The 16,850-nt window shown below is 37.1% G+C and overlaps 1 protein-coding gene across 6 annotated transcripts in view; it reads right to left on the bottom strand.

The window, feature by feature from the left end:
* METTL25 (methyltransferase like 25) overlaps nt 1–16,850 on the bottom strand; it is a 43,874-nt gene that overhangs the window by 15,522 nt on the left and 11,502 nt on the right. For 5 of the 6 annotated variants that reach the window (XM_030260555.4, XM_072923131.1, XM_072923132.1 and 2 more), the window contains exons 4-6: nt 13,961–14,593; nt 11,566–11,710; nt 1,174–1,268 (exon numbers count right to left, since the gene is read on the bottom strand). In XM_030260555.4, the coding sequence (XP_030116415.4) occupies nt 1,174–1,268; nt 11,566–11,710; nt 13,961–14,593 (873 nt within the window). The remainder of the gene's footprint in view (nt 1–1,173; nt 1,269–11,565; nt 11,711–13,960; nt 14,594–16,850) is intronic. The other variant, XM_041713201.2, reaches the window with a different exon arrangement.

Raw genomic sequence — 16,850 nt, 5'->3', positions numbered from 1 at the left:
AAAAAGTTTTTAATTGCCAGATTTCTGTGATTTGTGAGAAATCTTAAATAGATATATTTAGCATGATCAGTACTCTCTTAGGGGTCATTTGGTTATAAAATTTATCTTCCTACCACTCCTAAAAAACAGCCCAACCTTTTTCTTTCCAAAAGAAATAGAATAGGAAACAGCTAATGTGTCAGCTGAGGAAGGACTGGTATTGTATGACACCGACAAGCAAAAGAGAAAAGGCAAATCCCTTTAGAAAGCACTTTTCTTCCGCTAAGTTTTACAGCTACATCTCTAAAATGAACAATTCTTTTCTTTTTCTTTGCCAATGGCAACACATTTAAGCCTCATGGATCCTAAACAACTGTCCTCCTATATTTTCTCCTGACAGCATTTAATTATCATGGTAGTTCAAGTTTACATAACCTCAATACATTAGTCCACACTGAGTCTTTAGTCTATACTCTTCTCTGTAATGGAGGTATAGAGCCAGCAGCAGAGCCTAGACACAACCTGATGTGATTTATCTGGATACCATAAATTAAAAAAATAATAGAGGGAAGGAATAGTGGTCTTTTAACTCAAACAGTGGCAAACATTTTCAGTACCTGTTTTTTCAAATTAGACAACAGCTCATCATACCATCTTGATGAGGCTAAGTCTCTAAAAGTACTTTATCTCTTGGTGGAATGTTAAAAAGATGTTTCCAGACTCTTAAGCTACATAGATTTTTAGAGCTCCTCCAATGTTTGGAATAGGCAGTGTTGTTCAGGTTTTAAACAGCTAGAACATTCAACATTATGAATCATGAGGGCATTGAGGGAGTTACTGATTGCAATCCTTCTACAATTACCTTGTTTCTCACTAAGTCCTTGGCTAAGAACTATTATCCTGAGGGTTTACCTTGTTTAGGTTTCAGCAAAGTTTTGGCCTTTCTGTCCACTCTTAAAATACATTTCTATCAATACTCATTTTTTCATGCCTTCAGCAAGTATAAAATATATAAAGCTGGAAGGTCAATACTATTTTTTTTATATATAATTCATCATGCTTACAACATTAATGATGTTATCCTGTAGATTCTTGGATTGAAGTCATGGCTTCAGGATCAGCAGCCAAAAACAATGAATCCTGTAACATCTGGACAAAGCTCTCAGTAGAAAACGAAAGGAAGGGGAATCATACCAAGCATGCTGACATCCTAGCATTGCGACCACAGCACCAGCCTTTGTTCTTCAAGTACTGACACATAGGAAATCCCCAGACTTGGTCGTGGCATTCTGCAATATGGAGGATAAAAAAGGCCCAGCTTTTCCTCTTACAGAATACACAATGCATTGAGCAAGATGAACAGGAGGTAATATAGTAGAAACACGTAACTGTTCTCATACAGTACCAGAACTTGTGGTGGTGCTACAAAAAACATGTTTTCCCTATAACAGATGTTTTTGGTTTATGCTGAATTTCTGGTCTTTTCACATTTTCCAAAACAATTTTAAAGTTAGTGTCCTTTACAAAAGTCCACTGAAAAAAACAGTCAAAGGGACAAGAGAAAAGTTTGCAAATACTCAGGGCAACCTACACCATGACATGAATCACAAGATGTAAGCCAAGCAGTGATTCATTCCATGCAGCCAGGCTTCAGTACCACTTCTCACTGTCTTCTTATACAATCCTAAACATCTTTCAGATATCACACAGAACAATATGTATTTGTTTACCCCAATTCTGAAACAACATTCTGATGTAAGGCAGAATGTTTGTTTTCCAGAAAAGAGCAGCTGCAAAGGCTCTTGCTGTTTCTTCAAAACACCAAGAAGCATTTGCATCACAATCTGTTCTCAGTTTCAGCATCATTTGTATTTTGAATAACAAGGCAATTATTCATATTTAACACAAATGCAAGTGTGGGAAAACTGCTACAGAGATTACTTTAATGTTCTTAATAGTCATGTCTAAATGTACACAAACTCTAAAAGTTTAGAGTTTTCTTTAACACATTGTCAGCTGATTTTTAGAACAGTGAGTAAGATTTACTGCTTTCTTAAAAAAAAATACAAATTGGCAGAGATCCTGGCTTTTTAGCACAGGAAGGTGACTGGGGCATATTTCAGAATAAATGATATAATGGGGTTAAAAAGAGGGGACATCAGAAAATTTACCAACAGTCGGAGATATATACATATAAGCAGAATTCACTCTGTAAAAGTTAAGCAAAGAAAAAAAAAAGCCAAAAAAGAACCCTCCCTACAACTCATGGGAGGGAGGGAAAGCCTTTGGCTTTCCTGCAGAAATGCGCAGTCTCAGCTGACCACTAGAGACTAACAGCAAGCAGGCAAGAAACCTCTGCAGGCAACATCACACTTTGCCCTCCTTTTAACCCTGAGGAACGTCAGAGGCGCTTGGGGGCCAAATACTGGTTTGAGAGCCATGATTTAAGAATAGGATTTTAATTATTAGCACTATTAGTAGAAGGAGAAAGAAGATTTTTTAGAAATAAAGATGCAATTTGACCAGATTGCAAGTGGTTTCAGCACTAGGAATGTAATAAGAATTTGTAAGTGCCTCATGACAAGCTCTAAAATATTAATTAACTTCAAGTCTAATTATGGAGTACATAGAATATATGGATATTTCTGCTGCGAGGATGGCAGTAAGAACGTATTGAATGCAAGAGAACAATGACTGACATGGTTCCTATTGTATGTTTCTCATATATGTCTTTCTAATATCACTGTTAAAATATTTTGAAATAAAAATTTGCAAACCGAGTTAGAAAGATTAAATCCTTGATCTTTTCAAGCAAATCCCTTCCAATTTATATCTTGTCCTCTAGGCAAACTAATCATTCATTCAAGTTAAAGTTACTACCCTGACAGCTACAATCTCAGTATCAGCGCACTGTATTCATGCATAATTCAGGTAATCTTTGGAAGATTATCAGTCAAAGCACCATCTTAATTTAAATTATTGAAACTGTAAAGTAGGAGAAAAAGAGAGGGAAACTAATGCTTTAAGTTAGAAAGAATGTTTTCGTATAAATCAAAAGTTGACCACACATCTACAGTATTGCTTTAAATTCTATTCATTTTTTCACATCCAGTCTGCTGTTAAGCACACTTTAAAAAATTTTAGGATTAATATATTGCTATAAAGTTCATATATTTACAAGCTACATTTTAAAAGACTAGAAATTCTTTTAATGCCCGCAACTATTTCAGAAACACTTAATGTTACATAGCTCACTAAATACCTTATTGTGCTTCTATCTAACAACACGACAGCTGTTCTAAACTGTATAAATCTCAAAAAATATTCAAGAAACATTTAAAGTATATTTTAAGTATTCCATGGAACATTTCACAGGAAACAGTTCAAGTGTCCAACAGCGCATGAAGCACTCACATTATAATTCACTACAGAGTAGACAATCAGACAGAGTTCCTTCTATGAACAGTTAATAAAATGGGAAATTTTACATAATCATTCGATGAGCTGAACTGCAGCTATACTGGTGTTTAATATCAGAAGATATTAGCTAAATAGCAAGGACTTTACCTCTAACCCAACTATTAAAAAAGACTGAATCACACATTTAATAAAATGCTGCAAATATCACAACAAAGCATAAGCATTTTTTAATTGATATGGTATTTATAAAAAAAATATAAGGCAATACAAGTACGATAAAGGTAAAATCCTTTTCACAGTTGTTAACTCTGCACGTGAACAAATGACGACAAGGAAGTTCAAGAGAATGTGTTTGACATTGCACATCTTATATAGCTCAATGTGTATGTACACAAATGATGACACATTTGTGTCCGTATGTGCACAAATGATGACAAGGAAGTTCAAGAGAATGGGACAAGGTTCTCCAATACCTTTAATAGTACACTGTCCATAGATTGTCATCTCTAAGAATAATATTAGTGTGCTAATATTAAAATTTTACTTCAAAAAGCTTTACAGTAAAATATGGTCTTTATAAAACAACAGGGCCAACAATCTTTAACATTACTGGGAAAAATAAGCCTGATTTAAGTCCCATGGGATGAGCCAGATCAGAAAGGTGTGAAGGCAAAAATGTTGGTGCAGCATCATGTTCCTCTTGGCATGCCTTTTCCAGCCCTGGTGTCCCTGGAGCTGTAGGCTTTGTGGGAATCTTGGAATCCCAACCCGAAACATAATGGCTGCATTTGGCTGATTATGTAATTCAATTGATCGAAATGGCATTTTTTCTTCTGAGATTTTTCAGTGGAAATTAATCTTTATTACCCTCCTAATTTTTTTTTTTCACATACACCCTACTTTGCTTCCTTGTATATATTGTGAACTACATCAAAGCAGTACTAAAACACAAATAACCTTTTTCAGATCCTCCATAGCCTCCACCTTCCACAACATTGTAGATTTTCAGTCTACTTCTGTTATTCCAAACAGAACAGATAACTACTAAATTGCGTTTTGCCTTCATGGGAAAGACTAAATATTCCTTTGGCCATGTAATTCACTGTTCCTTGAATTTGTATTTTTCACAAAAAGTCCCCTGAACAAGCAGTATTTTGCTGGGGGAAGCAGAGGGTAGTGGAGAAGAAAAATGCTCTCTAATTCCAGGAAACAGAATTAGCTGTCACCAAAATAATTTCCAAAACCCAAACCTAGAGTATGTTTTAATTACGTGCATTAAAACTTTGGCATTCTCAATTTTAACCGTGTAATTTCTACACACTGAGAAAAATACAAATGTAAGATGGTTTCAGGTTTTAATATATTCTTGCTACATTAATTAATGAAAAATACCATAATAATTTCAATAGGTAATACTTTCCTTTAGCATCGGTAAAGCTTACCTTGTTAGTATTTTTTCAAATTTCATATTTTTTTCAGAATCACTTTTTATAGAAAACATCTGGGGTTTAGTGACTAGTTAGCTGTGTCACAAATACATGGAAGGGTTCCCTATGCAGCAATATCTAAAGATGCCTTGGGAAAGAAATTAAGCTTTTTGATCTGTTGCTTGGAAGTGTTTTCCTGTGTTGCCATGGTACCAGTGGTAGCTATTTTAAGACATTGGCTGTGGAATATCTTTGAAAATATACCTAGGTTACACATAAATCATCTGTACTCTAATACCCTGAAACAGTGAGCAACCTTTTGTATTTGAGTGGAACAGATACAAAGCCATAATGGTTCTGGAAGTAATCCTTTAGAAAATTCAGTTTTGTAGTATTTGTCCTCTGAATCCACCTTACTCAAGGCTTTCCCATGTTTCACAAGTCTGATAAAATTCTGGATGTGAATCCTTTTAAATCCTTTTGGCTCCCTTAATTATGTTCAATAGCTTTTAATAGTCAAAGTTTATTCTGCAAAGCTTTGCTGACTTCTTCCAGAGTGCCTTATTAAGAAGCTGCTTTCCAAAGCTTCCTGGAGGGCGTTAGGACTTCTCTACCCAGCAGTGACCTGACTTTGGAAATCCTTACACAATCTGGAGTTTATATTTTGTTGTACTTAAGTCAACCTCAAAAAGAGCTTCTATCAGATAGCTATCACTGAATGTATCTATACAACTACACCTATCTCTATTTCAAATTGCAGAATCAAAGAATATACTGAGTTGGAAAGGACCCAAAGGATCATGAAGATCACCTCTTAGGCCTGCACAGCACCATCCCCAAGGATCACACCAGGTGCTTGACAGCATTGCCCAAACACTTCTTGAACTCTGTCAGGCTTAGTGCTGTGACCACATTTGTTGAGGACTGCACATGATCTGAAGTGTTTAAACTTCCCCCCACAGGGTAGGTACCTGGGCATTTCCACCTGAACCTAAGCATTCCACCTTAGACCTTGAAGTGTTTGTTTCATGGCTTCCCCCACCCCTGATGGATCAAGACTTGACCATCACTTGAACCAATGGACATCAGAAGTGCAAAGTACTCCTGAAGTGCAAAAATAATGGGTGGTGATATCTTTTCGATCTGCTAGCTACTCTTGCAATTTCTTTTTCTTCCTTGTATATTTTCTTCAGTGATATTTTCATGCTTTTATAATGTCATATTACTATAGATAATAACCAAAATGGCTACATTTCTATTGCAACCAAATTGTTCTAAAATACAAATACCTCCAAACACACACTCTTATATATTCACTCTATTCTGCCCCAAGGGATATATTAAAAAGAATCTCAGTTATCCCATCTCTGTGGTGGGTCTTAACAGTAGCTACAGAGCAAGAGCAACATTCATGTGTTTTTTCCTCAAAACAGAGGATATAATACTGAAGAATTTCACTAGTTTATAGACTGGTACTGATGTATTTGGTAGTATGGAGGATGGAAACAAGAGAATCAGAACACAGAAACCCAAATTCCTTTTCAAGAAAAGCAAAATCTTTTTCAAAATACGTTGAATTTTCAGTTTTTCTCTATTTAGGGATAATCATAGACTAGCTGGTACATTGCCCCAAAAATATGTTAGCTGAATGTAAGACAAAACAGCTCCCAAAAATGCTAAGAATATCTCCTGAACAGAGACACAGAGTTTGTTTTAACCTAAAAATCATTAGTAAAGTGATTTTTTTCCCCAGAAAAACTGACATACTGGCTCACTGTGTAAATAGGTTTATGTGAAATGTTTCTGATAAATAATAAAATCCCTTCTACTCTGATGTAATTGACTACCCACTGCAGAAATAGAGAAGAAAACCCCCAAAGGAATCAATTATACTAATGGCTATATATATATATATATATATATATATTATATCCATACAAAAATCTCTACATAAACAGACAATTCTCCTTAGAGAGAGCCAAAGTAAAACTCCTTATAATTTTCCAAGAGCTGTCATACTATTTCTTATTAAATGAATCTTAGAATTTCATACTGCTTATAACAGCAGTGAAATTTAAAGACAGGTGTTAAAAGACATTGGCTTCAACTTTTTAAAACTGAGTTGAAATTTGATGTTACACAGCAATTCTTGGTTGTTTTAGCTACTAATAAATCAAAGCAAAGGCTTTCATTATCATAACAGTTTAAAATTATTCCCAGCATAATTGGAAATGTGGTCCCATTACAAAAATTTCCAGATTAATTCAGCTTATTTAGAGACACATAGAAGGACACTGTATACTGATTGTATTATTTTTCAAAATTGTGACTGCTGGCACCTACTTTCCTCAGAAATGCTCACTAAGTATTCACAGCAGGTCCAACAGCAAACTGAATCAGCCAATCTTGCAATAGCTGTACTATTTTTACAGTATGTGAGAAATGTAATGCATTATTCACTGAAGTCATGTCAGAAAAAAAAATCCCAAACTTGTGATAACCAAGGTAATTCAGTAGTCCAACAAAAACACCATAGTAACATTTTGTTGATATTTTGTCAACTCAACACCCCAGACTTATAAACACTATGTTAGGCATCATAACAGGTAAATTTTATTCCTATGAATACCAGTTAATTCCAGTTAATATGAAGTGAAAAAGTAATTTTTCACTGGCCTCAAACAAGACTGATCTTGGTATTAAATCTTAAGTGCCAAAGAACATACTGTCCAGCCATACCAAATTATGGCAACCAGAAGTCCATTGCAGCTCCTCTGTGAGTTGGCTCCTCTGCTTCATCTGTGCTTATGAGAACAACCCTCTGAGTTTACATTAAAGAAACAGCAAAGATGGAAAATATGCAACTCTGGGGGCAAGAGCTTTGAGGTGGACTTGCCACAACCCTGACTATAAGAGTGCACAGCTCAAGAGAATAAAAAAGCTTTTAAAGAGGACGAATGATATTTTAAAAACAGATTTTGAAAAACTTTGAGGCTGCTCAGTCAATGCTTTATAACAAAACTTCCCACTGTGTCCTCACAGGCAAGCCCTTGCTCACTGGACTGATTTCAATTGAGTAAGTAAATTCCTGTGTGGCAGGAAATTCTGCCCAATTCTCTTTGTTTCTTCAGAAGATCTGTCATTGCAGAGATGCAGCTCTAGACCTGCCTCCTAATATTCAAACTAGTCTCTCCACTGTGGAGTTGCGTTTTCATATGTTTTACTACACTTTCATTCTGTAATGGTTTGTTCCAATGTACCTCCATATTCCTTTTGGTTTGTCCCTAGTTTTCCTGCCCTACCTCATGTGTCAGTCACCTAAAAACTGCTTAGTCATTCCCCTGTCCCCTCCCAGGTGCCTTGTCCGTCACTCAGTGTTCCTTCCCCTACCTCTAGAAACTTCTAGAAACTTCTATCCAGGGTGCCCGGTGACTGGATGAGGGCCTGGGGCCCCTCCCTTGTCTATCTCTCACTGGTTCCCTCCTATGTCAATCCCCACAAGAGCCATCTAATGTCTTCCCATTGGCTGGTCGGTTCCCCTCCTTCCTCATATATAACTTGTTGCAAGCACCTCTTGGGTGCTCTTGTTGGGTGGCTGTGTTCATGTGCTGTTGGGCCCTTCTGGGTCACAATAAACTTCGGAGTTAGCTCCCAACGGGAGTCTCTCCTTCTTCATTGCCGGCAGGATCTGCAGTGCCCTCAGAACCCACAAAGCACTCTCCAAAGCCCAGCCGAGTCCAGCGGGGGGTGCTTCCTGCTGCCCTACTCGCCCCATCGGAGAGCTAGCTGGGGCTGAGGTATTTGGGCCAAGGATTTGTGGCGAGGATGCGGCACTCCACACCAAGCACCTACATGTCTCTGCCATCTCTGATTGACGTCAGCAGAGTAGCCAGTAGCTTTCCTAAGTTCAGTGTCAGAGCCTGGGCCAGCGAAGATCTAGAGCAGAGATTATATTGGCTGAAGTACCACACAGGCCAACCAGATACACACAACTGCATGTGGCCGGATGGGATGCATTTCAGGACCACATAACTCACCGGTGCCCCATGAAGACCATACTCTTTACATCTTTGACAGGTCATGTCCATCCTGATTACAGGAAACAGGTGAAAACCACACTCAACTTCACATGAATAAGCTCAGATAGTCTCAAAAAGTTTATGGAGCACATTTTCCTGGAAACCATGCCCAGGCCCACGAAGAATAAGAAGAAGGTTGACAATAGCTGGTAGGAATTCAGCAGACACTGACAAATTACTGCCTTCTGTAAGGCAGTACTGGCTCTGTGAACTAGGGGACAGCAGAGTCATAGTTAATCTTGATTTTATGAAGTCTTTCAGCAAGGTTTCCTTAGTATCTTTATAGACAAAGTGGAAAGATATGACTCAGACAGGTACATTCTAAAATAGGTAGAAAATTGACAGTCATCTGAAACTTGACAGCTAAACCTGCAGATTAAGGGATGTGATTATTCTCTCTTTTTTGCACTTGTGAGAGTATCTGCAGTGCTTCTTTGGGCTCTTCAGCCCACCATAATGACTGAAATGAATTTATTGGTGGCAGGAGGGCTACAGAGAAGGTAAAGAAGGGATCTAACTGCTGTTTTCCTAAAGGAAAGACAACAAAAAGGATTAAGCTGGACTATTCTTGGCAGTGCAGTGCAAAATAAAAAAGCCAATAGACAATGCACAATAGCAATGCACAAACCCTGAATGGACGTGAAGGAAAGAAATCCATGGTGAGAGTAAACATTGAAATGGGCTACCGAATCACTGTCCTTGGAGATATTCAAAACATGAATGGACAAGACCCTGACTGAAATGATCTAAGTTGGCCCTGCTTTGTGCCATGATCTGGTCTAGATGACCTTCAGAAGTTACTTACTACTTAAATGCTATGATTTGGTCCATTCTGGAAGCAGTATTAAAATCCACTTGCTTCCAACAGCTGCAAGAGGAGTTCGCTTACCACTTGAATTGTTGGACCGATACCATCTGATAAGCAACAGAGTCCCCTAGCATCCTCCAGAATGCTTTGCCAGTTTGAAGTGCATGCACAGGAAATGCAGACACAAGATACAGTCTGAATTCTTTCCCATTTTCCATTTGAAGAAATCTTAACTCGGATATTGTCAGTTCTTGTTCTCTTAGCCCTTCACTGCACATTTAAGAAAAAGCCATATGGTAGATGACTTAGTAGGGGAATGGAACAGCATTATACATTTTAGAATATGCACTCTCATAGTAATAGTAAAAAAAAATATTATTTTGAGCATTACTAGGACAATATATATATTCTTTCCCAAAAAAAGTATACTGTAATTTCCTTTTGTTCTATCCAAATGTTCTCCTCTGAGAATAATTTTGTCCTTCAAGCAGAGTAAAATCAATCCAACACACAATTTGACTTCATTTCCATACTGCTCTGAAACTGTAGTATCTCTTCTAACCATGCATAGATATCTGTTTGTTTGAATTTTGAAAAGGTTATCATGCCCGATCCTTTGGGGGTGTCTGAGTTTAGGCACTGCTCTGCAAGAAGTAATCCTATACAGCTAGCACAGGAAGCCATGTCCTCTTTGCAATGATAAGAAACAACAACTCAGACTTAATGAGAAGTACCTGAAAAGTTTTTAATTTCTTAAAACTCTGATGTAAAAGTAATTGTACATTTTTTCTCCAAATGCATTTCTGTAGCACAGAAATTTCAATTGTATTTTCCTTTGCTTTTGGAGTGAGCTGAAGAATTTTGAAATTCTTATGACTAATAAATACACTGAAAAAAACTCTTAAAACAGTTGCAGAGTTAATTAAAAACAACATGAAAAGATTATTAAAGCAAGAAGAGCTAACATGTGTCATGGTTAGTGTGGAGCTGTGCCGTGACTACTTAAGCAGCTAACTCTTAAAGAGCAATACCAGGGTCCCACATGCATTTATGTCTGTGAAGTTCCCTGAAATAACTGAAGTAAACCTTGCCAAGCCACCCCTTTCTCAGACTGACTAATATGATAATCAGGTTGTAGCATGTCAGCATGATCAGGTCAGCATGTCATTAGACACCTCAGCTATGTACCACTTGTCTCAGGAAAGCCAGTTCCTTAAATTTTTTTCATATACACAATTTCAAGTAAAAATACCAAATTTCTCTCAAAACCAAAATCCCCTGCCTCCCATTTGTAGGAAAATTTGCCTATATTCTGAATCCTCAAATAATTTTCATGTTATCTTCCCAAGAAAAACTCATATATGTACTGTTCCATGTACAAAGATGGGCAAAGACTGGCACAGCACCCAGATAACTGTTTTTTTGAGTATTACCTTACATTACAAAATCTTAATTCTGCTCATTGTTTTATATGCATAGCTTACCATAATTGGATGTTGCATGCAGACAGCTGAGGACAAAATCTGTTACAAAATATTTCAAAAGGATGGAAACATACTGGACTAAAAGAGTCTATACATTTCAAAGTGAGTTAGTGAAATAAAACCAGCTGTAGTTATAACCACATAAAAAACACTATGCACTTACATCCCTAATCTCAGTAGAAATATTAGGAACGTTAGCATAACGGAAGAGCAAAAATTCATCTGGGAGTGAATGATCCTCATAAAGTAAATAAAAAAAGAGTATTAAATAAGCCACTGGAAAGGAACAAACATAAGGAGGTTATTAATTAAAAGATATGATACTCTTAACTTGCAAACTGGCAGCCACAAGTTAAGTTCAGAATTACCTTCTTGGTTTTCAAACTGTTCCGACAACAGATGGTAGCAGCAGCCCACACTGCAAACGGCTTTGATTTCAGGCTTGGCAGTAAAAATTCGTAGTGTATTTGCAGCAAGATCTCCACATGTATGTAGACCCACCATCATACAGTCCTAAGAAGAAAAAGAAAAAAAAAAAAAGGCAACAATAAATCATCTCCTACATCAACTGAAAGAGCACAAATAAAAAACAAACTCCAAAACCCAAACGTGGTGCAGATAGTGAGCTGTAAGGTAGAAATACCCAACTCCATGAGGACTCCTGCTGTTCTGTTCTAGAATTTTTCAATGCTAATCAAAGCTCTTCAGTGCTAAGAAAACATGATGAAATCTGGCCATGATGCAGAAGTTCAAGACTATGAGTAACACAGATGCATGGAATATTTACATGTTTACTGAGCACAGACCATCTTCCCTGGTCTTTCTTATGTTTCCATTTATTAGTTCCACTGCTATTCTGCTTAGTAAAGATTCCTTGCTTTAAATCTGGCTAGACCTATCTAAGGTTTAAAAATCAAACCAACTTCCTAAATAAGGTGAAGAGCAGCTTTGTTATTTCCCAAACAGCAGTACTGACAGTTTCACAGTATGCCTGCTACTATTCAACAACAAATGGGCATTCTCCTTCACAGCACAAAGTAAGAACTTCAGCTTCAGATGCTCTTCTGTCCATTCTATTTCCTACTTTCCTTTTTTCTGCAACTTTGCTTTTGCCACCATTTCTCCATGAAAATTCTCTCTCTTCTCACCATTCATAACAAGATATTTCCCTTCTGACATTATTATTTGGGATCCACATAGCAAACATGGTGTTGCTTTGAATTCCAGATATATTTATTACTCATAGAATCAAAAAGTCATTAGGGTTGAAAAGGACCTTAGAGATCACCTAGTTCCACCCTCCCTGCCCCACTAGACCAGGCTCCTCAAAGCCTCATCCAACATGGCCTTCAGCACTTCTAGTGGCATCCACAACTTCTTTAGGCAATTTTTTCCAGTGTAATTTCCAATTATTTCCACCCTTACAGTGGAAAAAATCCAAATTTTTCCACCCTTACAGAAAAGAATTTCCTTTTAATATCTACCTAATCTAAATCTACCCTCCTTCATCTTAAGGCCATTCCTCCTTGTTATATCATTACATGCCCTCTTAAAAATTCTCTCTCCCGGCTTCTTGTAAGGTCCCATTTAGGTACTGGGAGGTGCCATAAAGCCTCCCCAGAGCCTTCACTTTTCCAGGTTAACAAGAAATTAGGCCAGGGTCACTCAATTGAGATACCTTTCTATAATCATTGTGATTTTATCTGACACTCTCACTCACTTGTATTACATAGTGTATTCATGTCTGAAACAGTAAAACTTCTGCTTTCCTCTTTCATGTTCCTTGACAGTATTTTTTTATATCAAGAAAGGCAGTGATATAGGATTTCTTCCTCCTTTAACATTTTACAAATTATACACTAAGAGGATACAAAATCCAGCTGTGTAAATGTATAGGCATATGCTTCATCAACAAACCCTGCTGCTCAGGGTGTCTTTTGGAAACAGATATGAGCTTGCTGCACATGTTCTCAGATACTCAGCTGCATTTATAGCTCAAGTTATAGAGCCGTCAGCACAAATCTATGCTCTTGAATCAGAGATTATTACACCCTGGAATAAAATAGTTTGGTTACTACTGAACACAGAGAAGTTTTTATCATCCATAAAAGACTAAATCAACGTATGTTAGTTCAGGCATAAAAACCAAAGATACAACCTTCAGAGTTTCTAGACTTGTGCCACTGACAGCTGAACTTGGGCTTGTTTGTGTAGACACAAACTCTGCCAGCTAGTAAATTACTAAGTGAACTTAAAGTAATTCTGTAAAGCAAAAATAAAATAATTCTTTACAAAATCTTCATCTTGAGTACTATACACAATAAATTCTCCTGCCTTTCCAGTATGATGTTAAGTATAAAAATACATAACTTGAAAAAGTAAGAACTTTTAGGAAAATTGAAACCCCAATGCTTAATATATGCATCTACCTGTTAAATAATAATAAATTCATAATAGATTTTATCTATAATGACAGTTGTTAAATAACTGAATATGTGGTTAATATTGACAGCTGATTATTATCTACCTCATAAATTCTAAAGACTGATTCAAAAAAATCCCAACACATATATCAAAATAGAAATATAATCTCTGTCTGGTAGACATACTTCTGCTACCTGGTTAAAAACCATTATTGGGTCAGAATATTCATTTACACCAGAGATAGTACTCTATGCACACTCAGCAAACATGTACATATTAAAATGGCAATAGAAAGACAACAGACAATCTAAATACTGTAAATATTTAGAGTAAAATAACCTCCAGATCTGTTATGATGTCATTGAGCTCTGTTTCTGCAGTGATGCAAGAGGTCAGTGGAAAGTACAGGTTCGATTCACTTGACTTTCTTGCTTTAGTCTTGAGAGATGTCATTTTTCTTTGTACTTTTTCCTCTTCACAGAGCTCCCCACAGTTACAATGAGATGAAGAAAAATCTTCTATAGCATCAACAGGAAGAACATTTAGAATAGCAAGAACCTCTTCAGAAAGTTTGGTCTCATGAGACTGTGTTTCAGTCACTAAATCAGCTTCAGTTTCTGTGTTGGTTTCTAGTGTAGCCATTTCTGTGAAACCACAAGAAGGAACTAAATCTTGGATAATCACTTGGTCCTGATTTTGAAGACTGTTGGCATTATGTAAGAGCTCTTCACTGATTGTTCTACAATTAATTTCATTTTCCACTGGCCTGTCATTTGCCATTTCCAAACTCTGGCTTTTGAGGCTTTCTTTTCCTCGACTCTGATATGCTCTCCAATGTTTCTTCAATTTTCTATTTCTTTCATGAGCACCATTTGTGTTGGAGCTTGAGCAGTCAATGCCATAAACCTTTAAATTATATTGCATGGACAAAAAGGAACTCAGGTAGCCCTTCCCAGAACCTATATCAATCACCTAGATAATGGAGAAAAAATAAAGGAAAAGAAAATTGCTATATTAATGAGCAGCAAGGCACACTTCAAGTGCAAAATTATTCCCTTAAAATTTAAGCATGGATTGAATAGTTACCTTATTAGTATCATACTCCTCAATGCACTTAGTTATTCTGCTTTGTTGGTACACCTTCTGAATTTAAAACACTGAATTAAGCCTTAACTGATGTGCTCCAGAGAATAGACACTGCAACGTTCTTGCAATTCACATGCCCTGCTTCTTGTAAGACTTTCAGTACATTTTTTTACACAGACTTCTCTTCTGCCAAAAAAAACCCCACAACATAAACCATCAGCAATTCCACCTGCCCTTGCTAAACTGGGTCAGCGTTAGCAAATAAACAGTTTACAGTATTCAGCTTTAGGCATCTAATTCCCACACTGAGGAGCCTACAACCAGTGGGTGTACAGCAAAAAGCATCTTTAGTTTCAGTGCTTACTTTAATCCCTTCAGATCTGACCTAAAGATGGGTGATATTGATACTCTTATGTCAGAATGCTTGTTTGTTCTGCTTTCTCATTCTGTGAAAACAATCCATACGGCTTTGTTTAACATGAGGATGCTTTTCTAATAAACAAAGGGGCTCATAAGCCACATGTAATTTCCACTGCCCATTCTGGAGGCAGGAGTAATAGGTACCAGTTTAATTTGTGTCATAGCTGATACCATGTGCTAGTTCAGTGACTGATGTAACTGAGGAAGGAAATACCCTTATAAAGTGTTAGCAGAAACAAGAGTAACCTGAGACCTTTCAGTACATAATCACAGCTTTATATAATGTATGTTTTAATACATCACACAATATTTTATAAGAATTGGAAGAGTGACACTTCTCTAAAGGAAGAAAAATATAATGTTCACTTCTGTCCAGTTATCTACCAAAAATAATATTGACTAGATATAATGACTTCTTTGTAGAAGTTCCTGGAAGTGTTTGATTCAAGAACATCTATGTTTTGTTGGTCTGTCATATGATCATAAGAAAGCTTATACTGATACTGCTAAACCTAAATTTCAGCATACACTACATTGATGCATCTTAAACTCAACTGCATAGCTTTTCATCAGGTAAAAATATTAAATACAACAATATTCTTACTCAATGAGAAAGAAAGATTTATTCATTATTTATTTATTCACTTAAGCATACTTTTTGAAATGTCATTTATTTGTCACATTTATCACCAATATTCTGCTCTACTGAGTCCTAGTGAGGCCACACCTAGAGTGCCGTGCCTGGTGCTGGGCACCTCAGCACAGGAGAGACATGGAGGTCCTAGAGCACATCAAGCAGTGGGCAACAAGGATTATGAGGGGAGTGGAGCACGTCTCTTAGGAGGAAAGGCTGAGGGAGCTGGGCCTGTTCAGCCTTGAAAGAAGATAACTGAAAGTGTAAGTGAAGGGAGAGTGTTAAGAGGATGTTTTCAGGCTCTTCTCGGTGGTGCCAAGCAATAGGACAAGAGGCAACAGGTGGAAACAGATACACAGGAAATTCCACCTGAATATGAGGAAGAACTTCTTTACTGTGCAGGTGACTGAGCACTGGAACAGATTGTCCAGAGAGGTTGTGGAGCCTCCCTTAATGGAGATATTAAGAAATAATCTGGACAACATCCTGTGCCTGTGCTCTAGGATGACCCTGCTTGAGCAGGGAGGTTGGACCAGGTGACCCACTGTCCTCCCTTGGAACATGATCCACTCTGTGTTTCTGTCATTTGAAATGAAATAGAAGTGTTGAAGGAATAATTTCACCCACTCCTTTATTTAACAGACATCACTGATGCAGGATATGTGCACCTCCACTTCAAGTTCTGAATTTTTTCAGTAAAAAGCAGCTTTTGGACCCAAGAGAGGGGTAGTGACTAATTCCTAAGTGTGACCTCTAGTGGCTGTAGAGACCAGCTGCACCTTGCAGAAAGTTTCTCAAGTAAATTGAAAATAGTAATGCATTTAAATCAGCACTGGGATTTAGAAACAAAAGGAAAAGTTGACTAAATATAGCAAGCAATGATCTTGCACTAAACAAAATAAACTGAATTAAATTATTCCCTACTTTACCTTCCATTGATTACATAGGGAAAGGTAATATGCAATCCATAGTATATCTGTCAAGCATGAACCTTTAAAATGAAATTTCCATGATATAATAAACTCCAAAGGTCTTATCCACAGTGAGTTGGGTCCTATGTTGAAAAACAGTTTCTGGCACAATCAAGCA

This window comes from Taeniopygia guttata, chromosome 1A, assembly GCF_048771995.1.
Source record: "Taeniopygia guttata chromosome 1A, bTaeGut7.mat, whole genome shotgun sequence".
Lineage (NCBI taxonomy): Eukaryota > Metazoa > Chordata > Aves > Passeriformes > Estrildidae > Taeniopygia > Taeniopygia guttata.
This window is presented reverse-complemented; position numbering and strand designations above follow the sequence as displayed.